Genomic DNA, 25,217 nt, shown 5'->3' with positions numbered 1-25,217 from the left:
TGAAGTTTTGTAAGTCATTCTGCTATCCCAAGGAGGTTGTTAACCATCAGCTTATCCCTTCATGTTTATTTGCCTGTCATTATATCCTATATGTTGCTATTTTCCCCATTCTTATTATCTAAATTGAACCTGTCAAGATTCTGTGTGGGTGGGTATGTGGGTATGTGTGTCTGTGTGCATGTTTAGATTGAAATCACTAGGAAATTTTTCCTTATGAGAAAATGAGAGATATTCTGACAGATTTAAATGACAGTTGAATGGACCACTTTCTGTTTTTTAAAAGTTACAAAAGGAGCAAAAGTTTTAGCTGTAACTAAGGAACTAGATTTATCCCACATTAAGATTTTTTAAAACTTATGTCTTATTTTCCTTTATGTAGGATAAGTGATCAGAGCAAGGAGAAATTTCTTTATAGTGGAGGATTGGTATAACAGCACAGAAAGACTGTCAAAGAAAATCATATATAGAAAAAATACAGGCATATTTGCTAAAATAAATATAGTTCTTTAACTTAAGTCATGTTTAAAGAGAAAGTTTTAAAGAGAAAGTATCTTGCAATCTCCATTTCTCGCACAGATATGTTTGGCTTTTGTTTTGTTTTGTTTTTTCCAGAAGTATATCAGTATACATTTATTCAGTTAATATACTGTATGTAAGTGCTTGAGGTAAAACTATTTTAGATGTTAATACATTCTTAAAATTAATTTTCTTTTTTATCCAAAATGACTTTTGGAAAGAATTTTCCAAAGAAAGTTCTAGTTGACTCAATGTGTTAAACTTCAAAGCTAGAACTTTTGCTCACATGCTCTAACAGTGAGTGGAAAGTACTCAAGAAATTAACTTTAGCGTGTTGTTTCTATTTTATTTTATTTTACTTTGAGTCTGGTTCATTGATGATCCCAAATTGACATGTATAAGATAACATAAGTTTTTTTTGGTTAATAGTTTTGTTTTACTACTATGTACTGAATCTTCTTTTTCAAGGCAATGACAAAAGACTGCCTCCTTTCTTTCTTTCTTTTTAATGTGGTGTTTGCTTTAAGATAGATCAGTTAGAAAAAAGTGCTTTTCCTTTTGAAACTCTAGTATTCAGAATTTATTTCATCCTGAAGTTGTATTTGCAAGTTAGTTATTTTCTTTGTTGGGACTCAACTTGTTTATTTTTCAAGTTGACTTACATTCAGCTGTTTTGTTGTTTAAACTTAAGGGATTTAGACATTTTTCAAATCATAGGAGATAGAAGTGTTGAAACATTGAATTTGATATAGTTGATAGATGAGTCAAAATGGTGCCTGGAAAGTTAGCGCAAAAAAGAAAATGCATTTTGGTTTAATTTTTATTGCAATACCAATAAATTATAACTGTAGTGATTTAAGGTCTATTGTATGTTTCTTGGCCCCCTCGTCTGTGCCTAACCTAAACATTTTCTGTATCAGTTTTTTGGTGATATGAAAATTAGTTCCTGGTCATCACATTCATCTTCAAACTAGAAGTTTTTATACCCTCTTCTTAAACTTTAGAGCTTTCTATTCTAACCCTTGTGTTTTGTGTGCATGCTTTCAGCCAAGTTGAGTACATTTAAAAAATTCAGACTTATTTATGTTTATTTACATATATGAAGATATTTCCACCAGATTAGACATATAGACATATACTCATTTTTCAGTCTTTGTTTCTGAAAGCCTGTCTGAATTGATGATCTTCAACTTGGTGTACTACATCCCAGGTGCCAAAAGCCACTGAGTGCTAGACACATGATTAGTGCTTATAAATATTTTACTAATTTAAATAAGCAGGCAAGGAATTATGTGCTTCTTTTCTAAAGTCTCAGAACATTTTATGAAGAGAATTTCCTGATTTTTTTTTCTTATGTTTAAGTACCAGAGTATTGAACTAGATATTCTATAGAGTTTTAGCTTATCAGACACATACATTTTCTGCTATTCAGAGTGAAAGATGGTGCAGAATTGCTACATAAACTTAAATTGTTCTGAAATTATCTTGAGTAAAATTCTTTATTTTCCATTTGATCAACCTTAGTTTTATTGAGAGTATTGGTTCATTGTGCATTTCTCAAAGGTTAGTATACCTTAAGTCTCTTTTGCTACGGACTGCTTTGAATTTCAGCAGTGTAACATATGTCAAATGCCAGCTAAGAATATCACATGCCTGCTGTATTCCATTTTTCAAAAGCATCTACTTGCTAGTATTTTATTTGAACTCTTGAGTTGTTTGTACTGTTTTATAAGGGAGAACATAATACATTTTGGAGACCAATTTTTCCCAGGGTGTAGAATTACTTTTATTGTATAAAGTTCTGCTCCAAGGAGGAGGAAACGACATTTTCTCTTCTTTTGATGTTTTCCCTTGATTAGAGATTGCTAACTTTTTGTGTAAAGAGGGGATAAGTAAAAATGAAGATATGTGAGATCTGTTATCTAACTTTTTAAAAAAAATTGTACCTTTTTGTTAACCCAAAGATATGAAATAAATTTATAGTTTTAGTTATTTGATTGAACAAGGATCCTCATAAATTCCAGCTTTTATCATATGATCAGATTTTTCCTGGACAAATAAAGATGCTTGCTTTTGCCAATAGCATTTGGCCTAACAGCATGCTAGATACTAGTGATTGGTTTGGAACTCACAACTTGGCTGTCCATTCTTATCCCTCCCATCAAACTTAACCTCAGCAGAGGATTGAAAAAGGTTTGGTAGTTGAGAACTGTTCTTATGTGCCTCTGAGTTTTCTGGGCTAAGCCAGAATCTTGCATGCAAGGCTATTCTTGTGGTTTTCCAGCCAGGCCAAAACCAAAAGGCATTGGAAGCCTTGCAAGAAAACTTGTTCTAATATAGATTTAAGGCTTTCCTTTATATTGTGACTGTATTTTCAGCCTGATAGTCAGAGGAATGAAGGAGAAGACTCCATTCTGTATTGAGGATATAAATTTCAAATTTTTGCTGCAAAGAAGACTTTGAAAAATAACTCCACAGATTAACAAAAAATTAATGAATAGGTTTTATTTAGTTGTTTCTTAAGACATGTAAGACCTGCCTTTATCCATTAGTTATTTTTGGCTTACCTTCCAAAATGCAATTTAAATGTCCTTTTTTTTTTTATATCACATCAGGTTAATATTTGTGACTAATGTTAATGAGACTTGAAAATTGTATCAGTGTGAGTCCTGTCCATTGTTAATTAATTACAGACTTCTGCTTATTGTTATGAAAACTCAAACTGGTCTATCATAAGTACCTTTTATCCGTAATAATATTATCTTTCTGTGTTGAATGAAGCTGGATCTGTTTTGTTCCTACAGGGTTGAAACAAACCTTTAACAATGTTTTTCAGGAGGTTTCTACATCTAGTAGGAATGGTGAAAGAGTGAGTTTATAGTAATATCTAAAGAATATAATTTCTGTAACTATTCTAGTCAATGTGATGTATCAGTTATGTGATTTTAAATCTTCCGTTATTGTAGTGAACTGAATTACCATTGAGGTCTGTCCGTAATCAACCTTTTTCAATTTTTGATAGTACTGAAGTCTTACATGTTTATTAGACTTTAGAAGAGATGTAATTGATATGTTACAGATTTATTTTTATTGGAAACTAATAATCCAGTTAGTCGACAATTACATACCATAGTTCTTAAAGGCAGAAAAGATAAACTGGTTAAAATTATTCTTATTAAGTCCAAATGAGGATATGTACATAAAAAACTACTTTTAAGATTTTTTTCTAATTTCTTGCCTGCTTGAAAAGTAATAAAAGAGGAACGGTTAACTTTATGCTTTAATCTGAATTATAAACCATTAGTGTGCAATCCAGTATCAGAATACACATCTGGTTTTGATTTTATCTGTTAAGTTTTAGTTAATTAGCTTTTGGGAAATTTTATATATACATATACATACATATATGTATGTTTTTATGTAACTTTATATATACAGATATATGTATATATAAGTTTTATAGACTCGATGGACATGAGTTTGAGTGAACTCCGGGAGTTGGTGACGGACAGGGAGGCCTGGCATGCTGTGATTCATGGGGTCGCAAAGAGTCGGACACGCCTGAGCGACTAAACTGAACTGAACTGATATACATATATGTGTATATACAAATGTATATTGATATATAGGGCTTCCCTGGTGGCTCAGAGGTTAAAGCGTCTGCCTCCAATGCGGGAGACCCGGGTTCGATCCCTGGGTCGGGAAGATCCCCTGGAGAAGGAAACGGTAACCCACTCCAGTATTCTTGCCTGGAGAATCCCATGGACGGAGAAGCCTGGTAGGCTACAGTCCACGGGGTCGCATAGAGTCGGACACGACTGAGCGATGGAACGGAACGGATTGATATATAAGTGTATATAAGTGTATAAATTTAAACAAATGTATATAAATATATTTAAATGCATATTTATGTATATAAATACATCTATATAAATATATATATATATACACATAGATGGTGCTAGTGGTAAAGAATCTGCCTGCCAATGCAGGAGAATGAGAGACACAGGTTCAATCCCTGGGTCGAACAACAGACTTCATCCATCATGCGGGATGAGTACAACATGCGCAATGCTGGGATGGATGAAGCACAAGCTGGAATCAGGATTATCGGAAGAAATATCAGTAACCTCATAGATGCAGATGACACCACCTTTATGCCAAAAGCCAAGAGGAAATAAATAGCCTCTTGATGAAGGTGAAAGAGGAGAATGAAAGAGCTTGCTTAAAACTCAACATAGAAAAACTAAGATAATGGCATCCAGTTCCATCTCTTCATGGCATATAGATGGGGGAACAATGGAAACGGTGACAGACTTTTATTTTCTTGGGCTCCAAAATCAATGCAGATGGTGACTGCAGCTATGAAATTAAAAGACACTTGCTCCTTGGAAGAAACTCTGACAAACCTAGGTGGTGTATTAAAAAGCAGAGACATCACTTTGCCTGTTGATAAATTCCATAGAGTCAAAGCTGTGGGTTTTTCCAGTAGTCTTGAATGGATGTGAGAGTTGGATCATAAAGAAGGCTGTGTGCCAACGAATTGATACTTTTGAACTGTGATGTTGGAGAAAACTCTTGAAAGTTCCTTGGACTACAAGGAGATCTAACCAGTCAATCCTAAAGGAGATCAGTCCTGGGTGTTCATTGGAAAGACTGATGTTGAAGCTGAAATTCCAATACTTGGCCACCTGATGTGAAGAGCCAACTCATTAGAAAAGACCCTGATGCTGGGAAAGATTGAAGGCAGGAGGAGAAGGGGACGGCAGAGTTTGAGATGGTTGAATGGATATGAGTTTGAGCAAGCTCCAGGAGATGGTGAAGGACAGGGAAGCCTGGCATGCTGCAGTCCATGGGGTTGCAAAGAGTTGGACACGAGTGAGCGACTGAACAACAATCAAGAATAAATTATTAGGGAGTAAATGATTTTCCCTGTTGTCTTCAAAGTATCTTATTTCTTTGCCAAGGAAACATGCATGCAATACAAAATTTAAAAGATACGAAAGTGTGTACGTGTGTGTGTGTGTGCTGTTACCTCATTTGGTCCGACTCTTTTTGTGACCCTATGGACTGCAGCTGCCTGACTCCTCTGTCCATGGATTTCTCCAGGCAAGAGTGCTGGAGTGGATTTCCATACCCTCCTCCAGGAGATTTTCCCAACCCAAGGATTGAACCCATATCTCTGTGTCTCCTGCATTGGCAGGTGGATTCTTTACCCCTAGCGCCACCTGGGAAGCCCAGAAATATGCATAGTAAAAATTAAATTTTGCTCCCATTGCTGTCAGAGTATCAATTCTCATCTATTCTTTAGGCTTTATTGCTTCCAGAAGTGAGATCATTTGCTAAAGATTGTCATGTCTCTGATTTGCAATAAATTGATTGTCAGATTGTTTTATAGCAGTGAGAAAGGAATTCCATTTGAGGAATAAAACTTATAGAGTCTGATTTCGTCCATATGGTTAGAAGCACCAAGTTCAAAAGTTATCCTGTTTTGGTAGTTTAGCACAATATTCATGTACCCAAGTTTCTTGGTAGTTAATTCATTGTAACAGCCTAATTTGGGTGCCAGCAAGGTCTTCCCTTGTGGCTCAACTGGTAAAGAATCCTCCTGCAATGCGGGAGACCTGGGTTTGATCTCTGGATGTGGAAGACCCCCTGGAGAAGGGAACGGCTTCTTGCTCCAGTATTCTAGCCTGGAGAATTCCATGGACTATATAGTCCATGGGATTGCAAAGAATCAGACATGACTGAGTGACTTCCAATAAATCGATAATCAATAAATCACTACTTTGTATTTTAATGGTGAATTACTTCCATACTAGTTAGTATATTAACAATTCCTCTGAGTCACTTTTATGACTTTGTCCCTTCCCTGAGGCTTTATCCTAACCCTTCACAGTCAAACTATGGATCAGCACTTCAGGGACCTCTGACACCTGCTCCAGTGCTGGGGATGACACTTCTGCTATTTTGGTGCCCAATCTTATGGATTTTAAATAATTTACATATCTCCCATGCAATATCACTTCTGTAATATATGGTTTTGGAGTTGAAACTCCAATACTTTGTCCACCTGATGGGAAGAACCGACTCATTAGAAAAGAGTGTGATGCTGAAAAATATTGAAGGCAGGAGGAAAAGGGGATGATCAGAGGATGAGATAGTTGGATGGCATCACTGACTCGATGGATATGAGTTTGAACAAGCTCCGGGAGTCGGTGATGGATAGGGAAGGCTGGTATGCTGCAGTCCATGGGGTCACAAAGAATCAGACATGACTGAGTGAACTGAACTGAATATATGATTAACACTTAACTGGAAAAGAACCAGGTTGAAATACCTTAAATTGTCATCTAAGTTTATAACATTCTTCTCTTTTTGATCTAAAAGAAGACATAAAGGAAAATTTCATCTTTGTCAGTGTGAAAGTGAAGTTGCTCAGTCATGTCTGACTGTTTGAGACCCCATGGACTGTAGCCTACTAGGCTTCTCTGTCCATGGGATTTTCCTGGTAAGAGTACTGGAGTGGGCTGCCATTTCCTTATCCAAGATACACTGTCAATGTGTCTTCTGATAAATTGATTTAGATGAAACCTCTAATCTCACTCACCTTTTCAGTGTTAATAAAAGTTCTTTTCTAATTTTTGAGATCTATATTTGATAAATGGATGTCTGTTAATTTGGAGGAAAATTATTTTAATGATCTTAAATCTGGTAACTTAAAATTTTTGTTGATACAATTTGAATCCAAATAGCTTGAGGTTCCTTTTCATGCAAACATGGAGTTTATTTTTCAAAAATCAGCAGAAGGTTGAACAATTCTCTTTTGAAAGTTTATCAGTATAAAGGATTAAATTAGCAGTCAGAATTTCACAGAATTCCTTTATTACTGGCAGTGATGACGCTCTATTACTCTTCCTATTTATTAGATAATACATCTGAGACATGGAGAAGCACAGTGCCCTGATCAAACACATACAACCAGAGAAAGAGTTGTGAATATACTCAGATCATTCAAAGCTTGATCCAGATCTCTATTTAGCAAGATATGCTGCCTCTTTGGAAGGTTAATGATTGTGTATTTAAGTCAGATATTCCTGACATGTACATGGGTTTCTTTTTTCCGTGGTTTCTGATATTTCAGAAAATGGAATGTTATGTCTTTAGTGTTTTTTTTTTCCCCTCTAATTTCAATCGGAATTTTTTTTTTCATTTTCTTTTTTTAAAATTTTTATTGGAGGCTAATTATTTTACAATATTATATTGGTTGGTTTTGCCATACATTGACATGAATCTGCCCCGGGTGTACATGAGTTCCCCTTCCTGAATCCCCCTCCTACCTCCCTCCTCCCCTTATCCTCCCTCTGGGTCATCCCACACACCAGCCCCGAACATCCTGTAATATGCATCGACCCTGAACTGGCGATTCATTTCACATATGATAATATACATGTTTCAGTGCTGTTCTCCCAAATCATCCCACCCTCACCCTCTCCCACAGAGTCCCAAAGACTGTTCTATACATCTGTGTCTCTTTTGCTGTCTCGTATACAGGGTTGTCATTTCCATCTTTCTAAATTCCATATATATGCGTTAGTATACTGTATTGGTGTTTTTCTTTCTGGCTTATTTCACTCTGTATAAAAGGCTCTAGTTTCATCCACCTCATTAGAACGGATTCAAATGCATTCTTTTTAATGGCTGAGTAATACTCCATTGTGTATATATACCAAAGCTTTCTTATCCATTCGTCTGCAGATGGACATCTAGATTGCTTCCATGTCCTGGCTATTATAAACATTGCTGCCATGAACATTGGAGTACACGTGTCTCTTTCAGTTCTGGTTTCCTCGGTGTGTATGCCCAGGAGTGCGATTGCTGGATCATACGGCAGTTCTATTTCCAGTTTTTTGAGGAATCTCCACACTGTTCTCCATAGTGGCTGTACTAGTTTAGTGTTTAATAATTAGGTGCTTCATTGAATCCTATGAAAAATTCGGAGAGATTTTAGTCAGTTTTTTTTCCTTTTCTTTCATTCCTTCCTTTCTTCTTTTCTTTAACTGAAACTGTAGCTCTTATGCGAGTCACAAGAAATAATATTGTGGCATCTGAGGGAGAGGCATGTCCATATGGCAGCTTTTCAGAAGTTTAAAGTATCTGGAAGGCAGACATGCAGCGTCTCTCTGCTGAACTTAATTTTAGAAACTTCTTAATTTTAATGTGTTGTCCATGGCATAAAAGAAATTTTCACTGGGAGACTTTTGTGGTGTTTGAGGTAACAACTCTGATGTTACTAGAATCCCTTAACAACAGGGCCAACAGGAATGATTTCTTCTGTCCTAAAGACTTTTTTTTTTTTTTTTGGCTTTCACAGCCCGCAGAGCATTTTATAGCATGGCTAGACTGTATTGAATTTCCATGTTTAGCTCTACACCCATAATTTAACAGTTTTCATTATGAATTAGTATAGTGCCACTGCATAGCACCTCAAATAGTAGAAAAATTTAGGGTCTCTGCAATTCCAAATGCTTGAGATCTGTGACAAGATAAATTTTCACCAGCTTCCCCATGACCTTGACACTGCTGTTTGTTTAAGTTAAGGAAAAGGAAGGGTGGGGTCATTTCTTTTTAAATTAAAATCCATAATTTTAGGAATTTGTTTTTGTGCTGCTTTCTAAAAATAAATATGACCAAATCCATTACTATAACTCCTCAGACATCTGGAGCTTACACTTTTGAGAAGCATGCACCTTCATTTTCCCCAAGGGTTGAACTTAAAGATTATCTAGATGTTGCTTAACTTCTGCCTGCTTGGGTAGTCAGGCCATGAACCTGAGCTTGGATTTAGATCCAGGTTTTTTAAGTAAACCCAAGCCTTAAGTTCAGATAGAATTTTTTCTTTAAGAGAATTATATTCCCTAGTCCTTTTGGAGAAGGCAATGGCAAGCCACTCCAGTACTCTTGCCTAGAAAATCCCATGGATGGAGGAGCCTGGTAGGCTGCAGTCCGTGGGGTCGCTAAGGGTCGGACACGACTGAGCAACTTCACTTTCACTTTTCACTTTCACACATTGGAAGGAAATGGCAACCCACTCCAGTGTTCTTGCCTGGAGAATCCCAGGGACGGGGGAGCCTGGTGGGCTTCCATCTATGGGGTCACACAGAGTTGGACACGACTGAAGTGACTTAGCAGCAGCAGCAGCAGTCCTTTTTTACCTTATATGTTTAAATCACTTACCAGTGATAGATTTTGATCACATTAATTCTTTTTGTATTCCAACAAAATTTTCTAAAATGTCTAAATATTGTTTTCAGAGATAACCTAATGTTTCTCTTCTGATGCAACTACATCTGCTCCACAGTTGAATTACTAACTCACTGAGGTCTTAAAATATGTGTGTCTGTATCAGTTTCTTTTCCCAAACTACAAGCCAGCAAAGCCATAGATCGACATTTTAGATCACAACACTGGCAGAAGATATCTTTGATTAGCCAAGAGTCATTGAACTTGAAGACATGTTAGTGAGCTGCCACCGTTTGGACACTATATATTAATTTTCATAGTCTTATCTTGTCAGTCTAATTCAGTATGAGATGGAGAATGTATTATAGAAGAACTTCATGCTAATAGACAGCGTGTCCAGATGAAGTTCAGGTAGTTATTAATTGACAGATATACTTGTAGCATATCTATGGCACTTTTCTGTGAGACCGTGAAAATCATTCAACTGTTCTTTTTAGGATTAACCCCTTCATTACCAGAGAGGATAATTTCATTACTCTTAATTTTACTGAATGAAAAGTGGCATATGCATGGTGCATTTATATGTGTGTGTGTGTGTGTATGTGTAGCTGTCAAAAAATCAGTGCTACATATTTCATTCTCACAAGTTGTCTATTGAAGAATTTGTTTTATACCATTTGACTGTTTTTTGTACTTTGAAACATTGAAGAAAATGAAAGTAGGTCAGATTATAGAAACCTTCTTGTTTGAGTAAAAAATAAAATGCTTTTCCATGGTTCTATGTGATTCCCTTTGTCTGGAAGTCTGGTGCTGCTATAGCATCTGGTTGGATTCCCTGTTTTGTATGATCTACAGTGGCCTTTTTTCTAGTTTTACAATTCATCAGCCTTAATTCCCATGATAAAACTTTGTACATTTTTCTTTTTTGGAAATGTTCTTCTCTCAGATTCAAAATAAAACTGAGTTTTTTTCTTTCTCATTTGTGACTTCCTCAGAAAGCTCTCAGAGAAGGCAATGGCAAGCACTCCAGTACTCTTGCCTAGAAAATCCCATGGACAGAGGAGCCTGGTAGGCTGCAGTCCATGGGGTCGCTACTAGTCAGACACGACTGAGCAACTTCACTTTCATGCATTGGAGAAGGAAATGGCAACCCACTCCAGTGTTCTTGCCTGGAGAATCCCAGGGATGGTGGAGCCTCGTGGGCTGCCGTCTATGGGGTCACACAGAGTCGGACACAACTGAAGCGACTTAGCAGCAGCAGCAGCAGCAACAAGAAAGCTATTGACTTATCTCTCTGAAAAGTTTCTCCACCATTATTCTGTTCCTTTTGCCCTTTTCAATTTTCTTTACGGCATGTAATACCATCAGAAATGTTTGTTTATTGTCTACCTTGCAATCTTCTTTGTCTTATCCACTTTTCCTATTTACAATGTGAATTGAGGAGAGTCAGGCTCTTATCTCTCTTGTTGGGTATGCATCCCCAGTGCCTAGAACAATGTTTGGAATAAAACATGCATTCAGTAAATATTCATTGAATAAATGAAGCTTTAATAAATAATTGTTGTTGTTCAGTTGCTAAGTCATGTCCAATTCTTTGTGACCCCATGGACTCTAGCCTGCCAGGCTCCTCTGTCTGTGGGATTTCCCAGGCAAGAATACTGGAGTGGGTTGCAATTTCCTTCTCCAGGGCATCTTCCTGGCCCAGGGATCGAGCCTGTATATCTTGCATCTCCTGAATTGGAAGGTGGATTCTTTTTCACTTTGACACCTGGGAAGCCCAACCCAACCCAACAAACAGGTATTAAAAAACATTCCTAAAACAATACCAAAATATGCAAAGTTTATTAAAGATTTTATGTTTACTACCTGTTTTATTTTTTCTTCCCAGTGCACAAACCAAGGATATCTGAATATCTCTTTGTTGTTGTTCAGTCCCTAAGTAGTGTTCGACTCTTTATGACCCCATGAACTGCAACATGCCTTGCTTCCCTGTCCTTCACTGTCTTCTGGCATTTGCTCAAACTCATGTCCTTTAAATTGGTGAGGCACCTATCTCATCCACTGTCACTCGCTTCTCGTCTTGCCCTCAATCTTTCCAGCATTAGGGTCTTCTCCAGTGAGTCAGCTCTTCGCATCAGGTGGCTAAAGGATTGGAGATTCAAGCTTCAGCATCAGTCCTTCCAATGAATATTCAGGATTGATTTCCTTTAGGATTAATTGGTTTGATCTCCTGCTGTCTAAGGGACTTTCAAGAGTTTTCTCCAGCACCACAGTTGGAAAGCATCAATTCTTTGGCACACAGCCTTTTTTGTGGTCCAACTCTCATCTCCGTACATGACTACTAGAAAAACCATAGCTATGACTATAGGAACCTTTGTCGGCAAAATGACATATCAGCTTTTTGTCTAGGTTTGTCGTAGCTGTTTTTCTAAGGAGCAGGCATCTTTTAATTTCGTGGCCACAGTCACCATATGCAGTGATTTTGGAGCCCAAGAAAATAAAGTCTGTCACTGTTTCCATTGTCTCCTCATCTATTTGCCATGATGTGATGGGACCTCATGCCACAATCTTCATTTTTTGATGTTGAGTTTTAAGCCAGCCTTTTCACTCTCCTCTCTCACCTTCATCAAGAGGCTCTTTAGTTCCTCTCACTTTCTGCTATTAAATTGGTGTCATCTGCATATCTGAGGTTATTGATATTTCTCCAGGAAATCTTGATTCCAGCTTGTGATTCATCCACCCTGGCATTTTGCATGATGTACTCTGCATGTAAGTTAAATAAGCAGGGGGACAGTATACAGCCTCAATGCACTCCTTTCCCAATTTTGAACCAGTCTGTTGTTCCATGTTCAGTTCTAACTGTTGCTTCTTGACCTGCACACAGGTTTCTCAGGAGGCATGTAATGTGTTCTGGTACTCCCAGCTCATTAAGTATATTCCACAGTTTGTTGTGACCCACAAAATTAAAGGATTTAAAGTAGTCAATGAAGCAGAAGTAGATGTTTTTTAATTCCCTTGATTTTTCTATGATCCAGCATATGTTGACAGTTCAATCTCTGGTTCCTCTGCCTTTTCTAAATCCAACTTGTACATCTGGAAGTTCTTGGTTCATGTACCTTGGTTCATGAAGCCTAGCTTGAAGGATTTTGAGCATAATCTTTCTGGCATGTGAAATGAGTGCAATTGTACTGTAATTTGAACATTCTTTGGCGTACATAATTAACAGTATTTTGTAAGAACATATTCTATTTTTTTTTGGTTATCATATACCAGAAATCTTGCTCACTCTTGAGCAGACCCTGTGCAAAAAAGGGAATCATTTTGGTTCAGAAATAGATCCTTAAAGAGCAGCTGTGTTAGGAACCTCCTGTATAAAGTGACTGGGAGTAAGAGATCTCAGGTATACCTTAAGTAAGTTTGGAACCAGAGGCAAATTTTTAAGTATAAATGTCTATAGGAAAAAGGAAAAGACAGCAAATCAATAATTTAATATCCATATTAAAAGTTTAGAAAAATAACAAACTAAAGTAAAAAGCAAGCAAAATGTCAGGTAGAATAAAGTAAATTATACAGTGGAAAAGCAAGGGAGAAAATGAACAAAACCAATAGTTAATTCTTTGAAAACACAAACAAAATGAGCATACGTTTAGACTAATTGATCAACTAAAGCAGAGGAAAGACTCAAAGTAGGAAATCAGGAATGAAAGAGAGGATATCAGTACTTATCTTACCAAAAAAAGGAAATAAGGAATACTATAAACAACTATATGGATGCTAAGTCACTTCAGTTATATCCAATTCTTTGTAACCCTATAGACTGCAGCAGCCAGACTCTGCTGTCTTGCAGTGGGTTGCCATTTTCTACTCCAGGAGACCTTCCTGACTCAGCAGTCTAACCCCCATCTCTTATGTCTCCTGAATTGGCAGGTGAATGTTTTATCACTCTCCCCACCTGTGAAGCCCACGGGGAACAACAACTATATGCTGTGCATGCTAAGTCACTTCAGTTATGTCCAACTCTTTGTGACCCTGTTTACAGTATTCCACCAGGCTCCTTTGTCCATGGGATTCTCCAGGCAAGAAATACTGGAGTGGGTTGCCATGTCCTTTTCTTATTTTATTTTTAGTTAAACTGGAAAAGATCTGAAATAGATTTTAAAAAGCAAACTGTCTGGCTAAGTCCCTTCACTGTTCACCTGAAACCGCCACAACATTAAGTGACTATACTCCAATACAAAATGTTTATGGTGTTAAAAAAAAAAAAAAAAAAAAGCAAACGGTGATAGTTTCCTAAGAAAAGCAAAATTGTATTTGATTTCAAATGACCTTTTACAGCAGTTTATTTATGTGTACTACTGCAGTCTGAAAGCTAAACTAAGAATATACATACTGACATAGTTATCATCAGTGTTTTAATAGTTTTTCTATGAATTGGCAAATAATACAAATTGGATATACTGAAATCAAGATTCATTTCTTCAGTTGCTTCAATAGTTATTTGTCTTCTATTAGGTACTCTTGTAGGTAAAATGGATGCATCAGTGAATTAATCACAGATTCCTATTTCCTAGGGCTGAATTTTTATTGGGGATATTAATTTTGTGTTTTGCCTCTAGCTTATTCCTATTTGTAAATTATGACTTAGAAGATTGACTTTTAAAGTAATTTTAATTAACTATTGCCTAAAATTAGATATGAAGTGTTCTTTTAAGGTTATGTGCTAAATGCCAACATGATATTAACGTTTCAGAGACCATCTGGTTCTTTAGACACATCTGCTCTGAGAATCTGGACAAGTAATTAAATTTGATGAGGCTGGAATGAGATCTGTAAGAATTGGACTGTTTCAAGGGAAAAGAGAAATTCTGTGGATTTGTTGGTACAGTGGATTGTAGTTTGGTTTGCAGTAGTCCACTTGAGCTGCAACTTCTCCACTCACTTAAATTCCAGTGTATACTCAGTTCCATTAAAAACAGTCTGTCTACTGCTTATGGGTATTGGTTGGTGTAGCAAGGTTTTTGACTTAATATCAGTATTTTCTAGTCTAATCGTTAAAGAATTTAAAACATGCATTTTTTAAGGAGTTTATCATCCTTTGCATGCTCTATTTTGTTTATTCAAAATTTATACTTATAGAGTAAAAAGAATAAATATTTCTAGTCTAAAATAATAAAAAAAATTCAGATCTCTCTTAGTGATTAAATGTATTCAGCAACAAAGTTGGTAACTGAACTTGGTAGTTATAATTTGAAATTTAGTGAACTTCTAATGAATATTGGTGTGATTAAAACTATGATTTTTAAAACATTAATCTCAGTATAAGGAATGCCACACCCCAAATAGCTATTTCATGTGTATGCTATGTACAAATAACTGTAAGAATCTCTGTGTGATATATGAAGCTGTGAATATAAACATGACATAGTTCCTGTTCTAAAGAAATCTATGATCTTGTTCACACCTTTAAAATTATTCTTGAAGAAGTGTGGTCAGTAGTTTTCCTGTCCCCTAGGATGATACAGAGGATCTCTTAGGATTGAAGCTAAAACCTAAAAATGTTAAAAATTAGCAAAATATTCCCTTCTTTTATTATCATTTTTTACTTTATAGAATGATTCTGTGCATCTGTGTTTTTCTACCTCTACACATAATGAAAATCTTAGTGCTTTATTTGTGTTGAGAGTAGTTTAAAAGAGCTGATAAAGGAAGTAATTTTTTCATGAATCATTTTTGTAGTATTATATAAACCCAAGGGAAGTGTTACTTGTGTCTCTGATATCTCTAGAACCAACTACAAAGGTAAAAAACAATTAAAGGAAAATGTTAGGACTAATGTAAATTCTTGAATGTAACTGCACAGGCAGTTATTATAGTATATTACAAAGGAGGATAAATATCCAGTATATAATGATAGACTTAGCGATAAAAGCTTGTACATAGTACCATTGTTTATTACTATGTATGTCCACAATGATTAATATTCTACTTCTAAGGATTGTTTTCGGACAGCACATCCTTTGTTTGGACAGTGACAATAATAATTCCACTGTTCAGTATTATCAGACAGTCAGTTTGGTCGCTCAGCCGTGTCCAACTCTTTGCGACCCCATGAACCTCAGCACGCCAGGCCTCCCTGTCCATCACCAACTCCCGGAGTTTACCCAAACTCATGTCCATCGAGTCGGTGATGCCATCCAGCCATCTCATCCTCTATCGTCCCCTTCTCCTCCTACTCTCAATCTTTTCCAGCCAGCATCAGGGTCTTTTCCAATGAGTCAGCTCGTAGCATCAGGTGGCCAAAATATTGGAGCTTCAGCTTCAAAATCAGTCCTTCCAATGAACACCCAGGACTGATCTCCTCTAGGATGGACTGGTTGGATCTCCTTGTAGTCCAAGGGACTCTCAAGAGTCTTCTCCAACACCACAGTTCAAAAGCATCAATTCTTTGGTGCTCAGCTTTCTTTGTAGTACAACTCTCACATCCATACATGACCACTGGAAAAACCATAGCCTTGACTAGACCAACCGTTGGTGACAAAGTAATGTCTCTGCTTTTAAATATGCTCTCTAGGTTGGTCATAACTTTCCTTCCAAGGAGTAAGTATCTTTTAATTTCATGGCTGCAGTCACCATCTGCAATGATTTTAGAGACCCCTCAAAATAAAGTCAGCCACTGTTTCCCCATCTATTTGCATGAAGTGATGGGACTGGATGCCATGATCTTAGTTTTCTGAATGTGGAGCTTTAAGCCAACTTTTTCACTCTCCTCTTTCTTCATCAGGAGACTCTTTATTTCTTCACTTTCTGCCACAAGGGTGGAGTCTTCTGCATATCTGAGGTTATTGATAGTTCTCCTGGCAATCTTGATTCCAGCTTGTGCTTCCTCCAGCCCAGTGTTTCTCATGATGTTCTCTGCATATAAGTTAAATAAGAGGGTGACAATATACAGCCTTGACGTACTCCTTTTCCTATTTGGAACCAGTCTGTTGTTCCATGTCCAGTTCTAACTGTTGTTTCCTGACCTACATACAGGTTTCTCAAGAGGAAGGTCATGTGCTCTGGTATTCCCATCTCTTTCAGAATTTTCCACAGTTTATTGTGATCCACCCAGTCAAAGACTTTGGCATAGTCAATAAAGCAGAAATAGATGTTTTTCTGGAACTCTCTTGCTTTTTCCATGATCCAGCAGATGTTGGCAATTTGATGTCTGGTTTTTCTGCCTTTTCTAAAACCAGCTTAAGCATCTGGAAGTTCACGGTTCATGTATTGCTGAAGCCTGGCTTGGAGAATTTTGGGCATTATTTCACTAGCATGTGAGATGATGCAGTTGTGAGGTAGTTTGAGCATTCTTTGGCATTGCCTTTCTTTGGGATTGGAGTGAAAACTGACCTTTTCCAGTCCTGTGGCCACTGCTGAGCTTTCCAAATTTGTTGACATATTGAGTGCAGCACTTTCACAACATCATATTTTAGGATTTGAGATAGCTCAATGGGAATTCCATCACCTCTACTAGCTTTGTTTGTTGGGATACTTCCTAAGGGCCACTTGTCTTCACATTCCAAGATGTCTGGCTCTAGGTGAGTGATCACACCATTGTGATTATCTGGGTTGTGAAGATCTTTTTCATACAGTTCTTCTGTGTATTCTTGCCACCTCTTCTTAATATCTTCTGCTTCTATTAGGTCCATACCATTTCTGTCATTGATTGAGCCCATCTTTGCATGAAATGTTCTCTTGGTATCTCTAATTTTCTTGAAGAGATCTCTAGTTTTTCCCATTCTATTGTTTTCCTCTATTTCTTTGCACTGATCACTGAGGATGTCTTTCTTATCTCTCCTTGCTATTCATATGGGTGTATCTTTCCTTTTCTCGTTTGCTTTTTGCTTGTCTTCTTTTCACATCTATTTATAAGGCCTCCTCAGACAGCCACTCTGCTTTTTTGCATTTCTTTTTCTTGGGAATAGTCTTGATCCATGTCTCCTGTACAGTGTCAAGAACCTCTGTCCTTAGTTCATCAGGTACTCTATCAGATCTAGTCCCTTAGACCTATTTGTCACATCCACTATATAATCTTAAAGGATCTGATTTAGGTCATACCTGAAAGGAGATCCAACCAGTCCATTCTAAAGGAGATCAGTCCTGGGTGTTCATTGGAAGGACTGATGCTAAAGCTGAAACTCCAATACTTTGGCCACCTCATGAGATGAGTTGACTTGCTGGAAAAGATTCTGATGCTGGGAAGGATTGGGGGCGGGAAGAGAAGGGGACGACAGAGAATGACATGGATGGATGGCATCACCGACTCAATGGACATGAGTTTGAGTGAACTCCACGAATTGGTGATGGACAGGGAGGCCTGGCGTGCTGTGATTCATGGGGTTGCAGAGAGTCGGACACAACTGAGCGACTGAACTGAACTGAACTGAACTGAATGGTCTAGTGGTTTTCCCCACTTTCTTCAATTTCAGCCTGAATTTGGCAATAAGGAGTTCATGATCTGAGCCACAATCAGTTCCCAGTCTTGTTTTTGCTGACTGTATAGAGCTTCTCCATCTTTGGCTGCAAAGAATATAATCAGTCAGATTTCGTTGTTGACCATCTGGTGATGTCCATGTGTAGAGTCTTCTCTTGAGTTATTGCAAGAGGGTGTTTGCTATGACCAGTGCGTTCTATTGGCAAAACTCTGTTCGCCTTTGCCCTGCTTCATTCTGTACTTTAAGGCCAAAGTTGCACGTTACTCCAGGTGTTTCTTGACCTCATACTTTTGCATTAGCCATGCTATTTGGGTCCACCCAAGACAGGTCTTGTTGGAGAGGTCTGACAGAATGTGGTCCACTGCAGAATGGAATGGCAAAACACTTCAGTATTCTTTCCTTGAGAACCCCATAAACAGTATGAAAAAGCAAAAAGATAGGACACTGAAAGATGAACTCCCCAGGTCAGTAGGTGCCCAATATGCTACTGGAGATCAGTGGTGAAATAATTCCAGAAAGAATGAAGGGATGGAGCCAAAGCAAAAACAACATCCAGTTGTGGACAGGACTGGTGATAGAAGCAAAGTTTAATTCTGTAAAGAGTGATACTGCCTAGTAACCTGGAATATTAGGTCCTTGAAACAAGGCAAATTTGAAGTGGCCAAACAGGAGGTGGCAAGAGTGAACATCGACATTCTAGGAGTCAGCGAACTAAGATGGACTGGAATGGATGAATTTAACTCAGATGACCATTATATCTACTACTGTGGGCAGGAATCCCTTAGAAGAAATGGAGTAGCCATCCTGGTCAACAAAAGTGTCCGAAATGCAGTACTTGGATTCAATCTCAAAAATGACAGAATGATCTCTGTTCATTTCCAAGGCAAACCATTCAATATCACAGTAGTCCAGGTCTATGCCCTGACTAATTAATGGTGTAGAAGCTGAAGTTGAACGTTTCTATGAGGACTTACAAGACCTTATTAGAACTAACACCCCCCAGAAATGTCCTTTTCATTATAGGGGACTGGAATTCAAACTTAGGAATTTCAGTATTATAGGCCCACTTAAAAAAAAATCTTCTTATGACTATACAAAGATTTTTAGTATATGGCACCTGCCAACTTTTCTACATTTTCTGCCATTCTATCTGCCTCCACTCTTTAAAGTCCAGCTAGTCTTCTTTATTTAATGTTCTCTGTGAATAGCAATGAGCCTTACAGGCAGGCCTTGGGCATCTTTTTTATCTGTGATAAGCACCTTGCACCTTCCGTTTTCTAGAGAATGTTTCTCTTCAACCATAGAATGAACTCAGTGAGGACCACTTTTAAAATCTTTCTGTTCCTGTTACCTACCTTCATATCCTTTTTATAGATGGATACATTTAAGTAACCTAATGGGGCTAAGATGAGAGGCTTGAACTATATGAAAAGTTGGTTATTTGTGCAAAGCTTTTTTCCATGTTCTATAATTACAGTTTTGGCCTTTACATGATTAATTATCCTATGGTGCTTACTTCCTTGAAGTTTGGAAGGAAATGAGTATGTAGTTTACAAATTAATCACCAATGGAGAAAGTACTGTTCATTTGTGTTTCTTAATTATGATGAGGAAGTATTATTTTATTTCATTAATTTACCTGTCTCTCTAAAGGATATAGTTTACTAAAAAAATCACAACGTGGTATTAAAACTGGGATTATTTGGTTTCATAGAAAATATGGAAGTGAAAACAATCCTTTCCATTAAGTAAAACAATCCTTTCCATTAAGCACAACAAGTCCCCCCAGAGAATGACATTTTTCTCTCTACAAAAGATGCCATGAATGTAACCCAAGAGAACTGGCCATAAATCTACCAACCTTTAAATTTTCTGAAGTCCAAAAATAGTATTATATTGTACCAAAGGTAAATAGGAGCTTTACATTATTTAGCCAGTTTAAATTTTAATTTTTTTTTTATAAATTATCATTATGAATTCTTTTGAAGACATAATATATAAATGAAAACCTTAAGCAGTGCTGTTAAGCAGTTCTTTTATGTTGGTTAAACTGCAGTCAGAACTTTATTTTCCTTTACTAACTCACTGGTAATTCTGCAACTTCAGAGTGACGACTGTTGAATTATAGGAGTAGAAGCATCATGCGACAGTTTAACATTTGCAAGAGAAAGTTAATTATTTGAAGATTTGAGACTTATCCAGAGGTTTCAAAAATATTTTTGTCTCAGTTTTTAAAAATACATGCATATTTATTTAGCCTCTTAATGCATGTTGTTTCCAACCAAGTAAGTCTATTTTCAAAACAGATTATTTAAGAGATTTGGCATATTTTTCTTTTCTTGGTGAATGTGCCAAAGGTCTGTTTTCTATAAGACATGTGTCTGTTTCAACTTACTATTTTGATTATGAGTAGTTTATTATCCAGATAGACCTTCAAAAATAGAATATTTACTGAAGAGTTCTTATGCATATGGTGAAGTGAATATTTTAGAATGATTCAGGATTTATAAATAGCATGTAAGATAATATTGTGAGCACATTAACTATAATGTATAATGCCTTAAAAAAAAAAAGGAAAGATGATAATATTCTAAGTGTTGCCAATAAGGAAGTAAGTGGGCGGAACATCTTCCAATGCTGATTTGGCTTCCCTTAGAACAGTGTTAACATCTTTATATTTAAGTGACTGAGGTTCCAGTGTTTACACTGTCCACTTGCGTTTGTCTAGTGTCCCAAGTTTTATTACTTCTTATGAATACTGCCTTGAGATTCTGCCGTCCACACTTTGCCTTACACCTTTTCACATTAGGGGCGTGCACTTCCCGGGTGGCAGTTTTTTTTTTTTTTCATGATTGAAACTGCTCAGAGTTTCCATCTGCTTTTACTTGACTTGTGGTCTTGAAGATCATGCTTGGCCCATGGGATATTACAGTGTGCCGAGAGGATGTGGAGTTTTGTCAGCCAGTGAAATATGTCTGGTTTTTTTTCTCTTTTCTTTTTTTCTTCAGCAGCTTTCATATGCTTCTCATCCTGTGTGGTCTTTGCTAAACTGAATTTATATTTAACAGAACTGCTCACTCTCTTTATCATCTTCTATGACTTGGCCTTTTTAACGAGAAGGTGTGTGGAAGGAAAATCTGAGCCAAAGAACTGTAGTTTTGGCAATAGGAAAACCTAAACCCAAAAGCTTAAAGTAGTGTTATATATGAATGTGCTTTAATATTCACAAATGTGTATGTTGTAATGCAGAAGAGTATCATATTTCAGACATGTACATCTGTCAAAAAAATTTCTCATGCCAATAGTAGATTCCAAGTTTTGTCTGTGATCCAAATAACATTTTTGCTTGTTTTTAGGCACTGCTACAGTCTTCAGTTAAGCAACAAGTAGAGGCTATTGAAAAGCAGTACATTTCTGCAATTGAGAAACAAGCACACAAGTGTGAAGAGTTGCTAAATACTCAGGTAATAAAATTGCACATCCATTATATATTTATACTTTCCTTCTGACTCTCTTCCCCTGAGAGCTCTATAACTGTTTATTCACTTTCATGCCATTTACTTTCCTTGATGTATTTTGGGAAAAAAAAAATCTGTTGATGTAAAATCAATGTTAAAATTTTAGAATTTTATGATATACTAAAATTAGGACTAAAGGCCTAAAATATGTGAATATTCCCCAAATTAATGATAATTCTTATGCTGACTTCTGGACCATCATATTACTTATCAAATAGCAAGAGCAAAAGAGATGACTGTAAATGTATTATGGCATGTGAAATGATTTGTGGTGTAAGATTTATAAATAATATTTGAATTTAAGTACTTATTTGTGTTTAATTTACCTTTCACTGCTTATATGAATTTATTTCTATTTTGATATTTTCTCATGATTTTTTGGTTTGTTCCTTCTTGATTAATGTCTTAGAAAGCATTGCAGACATGATAAGTACATTTACATGAAATAGTCAATTGAAAAGCCTGTATGTATGTGTCATAGTATAAATAATATGTGCAAGAATTTTCCAGCTACACTTTTGAATAATGTGAAGCTTGATAGGTGAAATAAGAAATGCACAGCAAATTTTATAAATTTGATAAAAAACAATTACACTCTCTTGCCTGGTAGAATACCAGGTTGTCAGAGATAAGAAGGATATGTCTGTATAAATGTACAGAAAAATCACAGAGAAGAGGAGGTTACAGAACTGTGAAACAGCATAAGGCATGTATTATCCATGCCAGGCCATGTTATGCCTTAAACTCCCTGACTTTAGACAGCGAAGATTTATGTGTTAGCCAGTTCTCTGTATACACTGACGCTGCTTTGAGGGCTCGGTGTCATGATATCCTCATGATGAAAACTAGTCTGATAAAACAGTTCAACTGTGGAATGTTACCTATTACCTGGTAGAGTTTAAAAAAAAAAAAAAACTCAGATTTCCTACTGGTAGTTCAGCATTCTGGACTAGAAATGACACTTCTCCTCCCAACTTGTACCTGCAGTGCCCACACAGTCATCTTGGGGTCAGGGAGTGAAACCCTACTCTGAATCCAGAGGGAGAGGGCAGGAAATCTTTGATAAGCAGCACTGGTACACCATGGTCTGCTCTTTGGGTTGCCAGATATTTCCAGCCTTCATCTCTCAGGTAAAATTTCTTAACCTGCCCACATGGGAGAAAATCTGAGGGTTCTATCCAGGTATTGTTGTTGTTGTTCAGTTGCTCAGTTGTGTCCGACTCCTTGTGATCCCGTGGACTGCAGCGTGCCAGACTTCCTTACCTGTCCTTTACTATCTCCCTGAGTTTGCTCAGACTCATGTCCATTGAGACGATGATGACATCCAGCCATGTCACCCACTTCTCCTCCTATTCTCAATCTTTCCCAGCGTCAGGCTTTTTTCCAGTGAGGCAAATCTTCCTATCAGGTGGCCAAAGTATTGGAGCTTCAACTTCAGCATCAGTTAGTCCTTCCACTGAATATGCAGGACTGCTTTCCTTTAGGATTGACTGGTTTGATCTCCTTGCTGTCCAAGGGACTCTCAAGAGAATTCTCTAGTACTACAATTTGAAAGCATCAATTCTTTGGTGCTCATCCTTCTTTATGGTCTGCCTCTCACAGCCGTACATGACCACTGGAAAAACCATAGCTTTGCCCTTGTTGGCAAAGTGATGTCTCTGCTTTTTAATATGCTGTCTAGGGTGGTCATAACTTTTCTTCTAAGGATCAATCATCTTTTAATATCATGGCTGCAGTCACTATCTGCTTTGATTTTGGAGCCCAAGAAAATAAAGTTTGTCACTGTTTCCCTTAATTTCTCATCTGTTTGCCATGAAGTGATGGGACCGGATGCCATAATCTTTGTTTTTTGAATGTTGAGTTTTAAGCCAGCTTTTTCATTTTGTTCTTTCACTTTCATCAAGAGGCTCTAGTTTCTTTTCACTTTCTGCCATTAAAGTAGTATCACCTGCATATCTGAGGTCATTGATATTTCTCCCAGCAATCTTCATTCCAACTTGTGCTTCATCCAGCTCAGCATTTTGCATGAAGTACTCCGCATATAAGTTAAATAAGCCCAGAGACAGTATACAGCCTTGGTATTGCCCTTTCCTGATTTTGAACCCGTCTCTTGTTCCTTGTCCAGTTCTAACTGTTGCTGCATGTCCTGCATACATGTTTAATAGGAGGCAGGTAAGGTGATCTGATATTTCTGTCTCTTTAAGAATTTTTCAGTTTGTTGTGATCCACACAGTCAAAGACTATAGTGTAGTCAATGAAGCAGAAGTAAATGTTTTTCTAGAATTCCGTTACTTTTTCTATGATCCAATGGTTGTTGGCAACTTGATGTCTGGTTCCTCTGCCTTTTCTAAATCCAGCTTGTACATCTGGAAGTTCTTGGTTCATGTACTGTTGAAGCCTAGCTTGAAGTATTTTGAGTATTATCTTGCTAGCATGTGAAATGACAGCAATTCTGTGGTAATTTGAACATTGTTTGGCATTGCCCTTCTTTGGGATTGAAATGAAAATTGACCTTTTTCCAGTCTTGTGGCCACTGCTGAGTCTTCCAAATTGCTGGCATATTGAGTGCATCACTTTAATAGCATCATCTCTTAGGATTTATATTAGCTCAGCTGGAATTCCATCAGCTCCACTAGCTTTGTTTGCAGTGATGCTTCCTAAGGCACATTTGACATCACAGTCCCAGACGTCTGGCTGTTGGTAAGTGATAGTCTCAAGCTCAACGGTCCAGGATATTTGAGTGATAGGTGGGAAAGGATGTGCTGTAGTCTCTGTGTCATCAGGTCTAGATATATAGTCCCTTTTGACCTGAAGAACTGGAAACTAAATTGTATGTTGTTTACCAGCAACAGATCTGGTATATAGCAGTGAGATAAAGGGCAGGGTATATACTGTGAATGCTCCCAGGAGGAAAGATGAATCAGAGATGCACAGCTATCATTACTATGTAGCAATTCTAAAATCTCAATGAATACATTCAGTAAATCTCTCTGCTGTGGCGGTTAGATTTGCTTTTTAATTTACCGTGATTCACTTTTTAGGGTTTAGGGCCAGGGTTTCTTGTCCATTGTTCTTTGTGAATCCTATAGGGTCTAAATTTTTAGTATTTTGTTTTTGGCTATACCTAACGTGAGTATTCGGAGAAGGCAATGTCAACCCACTCCAGTACTCTTGCCTGGAGAATCCCATGGACGGAGGAGCCTTGTAGGCTGCAGCCCATGGGTTCACTAAGAGTCGGACACGACTGAGCGACTTCACTTTCACTTTTCACTTTCATGCACTGAAGAAGGAAATGGCAACCCACTCCAGTGTTCTTGCCTGGAGAATCCCAGGGACAGAGGAGCCTGTTGGGCTGCTGTCTATGGGGTCGCACAGAGTCGGACACGACTGAAGTGACTTAGCAGCAGCAGCAACGTGAGTATTGGAGATTATATAATTTCTCACCCTGCTCCCTCTCTATAAAAATT

The 25,217-nt window shown here is 37.3% G+C and overlaps 1 protein-coding gene across 6 annotated transcripts in view; it reads left to right on the top strand.

Annotated features, from left to right (window-relative positions):
- Nucleotides 1–25,217, top strand: part of CCDC91 (coiled-coil domain containing 91) — a 415,614-nt gene that overhangs the window by 234,173 nt on the left and 156,224 nt on the right. For all 6 annotated transcript variants that reach the window (XM_055395013.2, XM_055395019.2, XM_088837256.1 and 3 more), the window contains one exon: nucleotides 21,589–21,696. In XM_055395013.2, the coding sequence (XP_055250988.1) occupies nucleotides 21,589–21,696 (108 nt within the window). The remainder of the gene's footprint in view (nucleotides 1–21,588; nucleotides 21,697–25,217) is intronic.

Source organism: Moschus berezovskii, chromosome 6 (assembly GCF_049115385.1).
Source record: "Moschus berezovskii isolate FMDL1 chromosome 6, NW_MosBer_1.0, whole genome shotgun sequence".
Classification (NCBI taxonomy): Eukaryota; Metazoa; Chordata; class Mammalia; order Artiodactyla; family Moschidae; genus Moschus; species Moschus berezovskii.
This window is presented reverse-complemented; position numbering and strand designations above follow the sequence as displayed.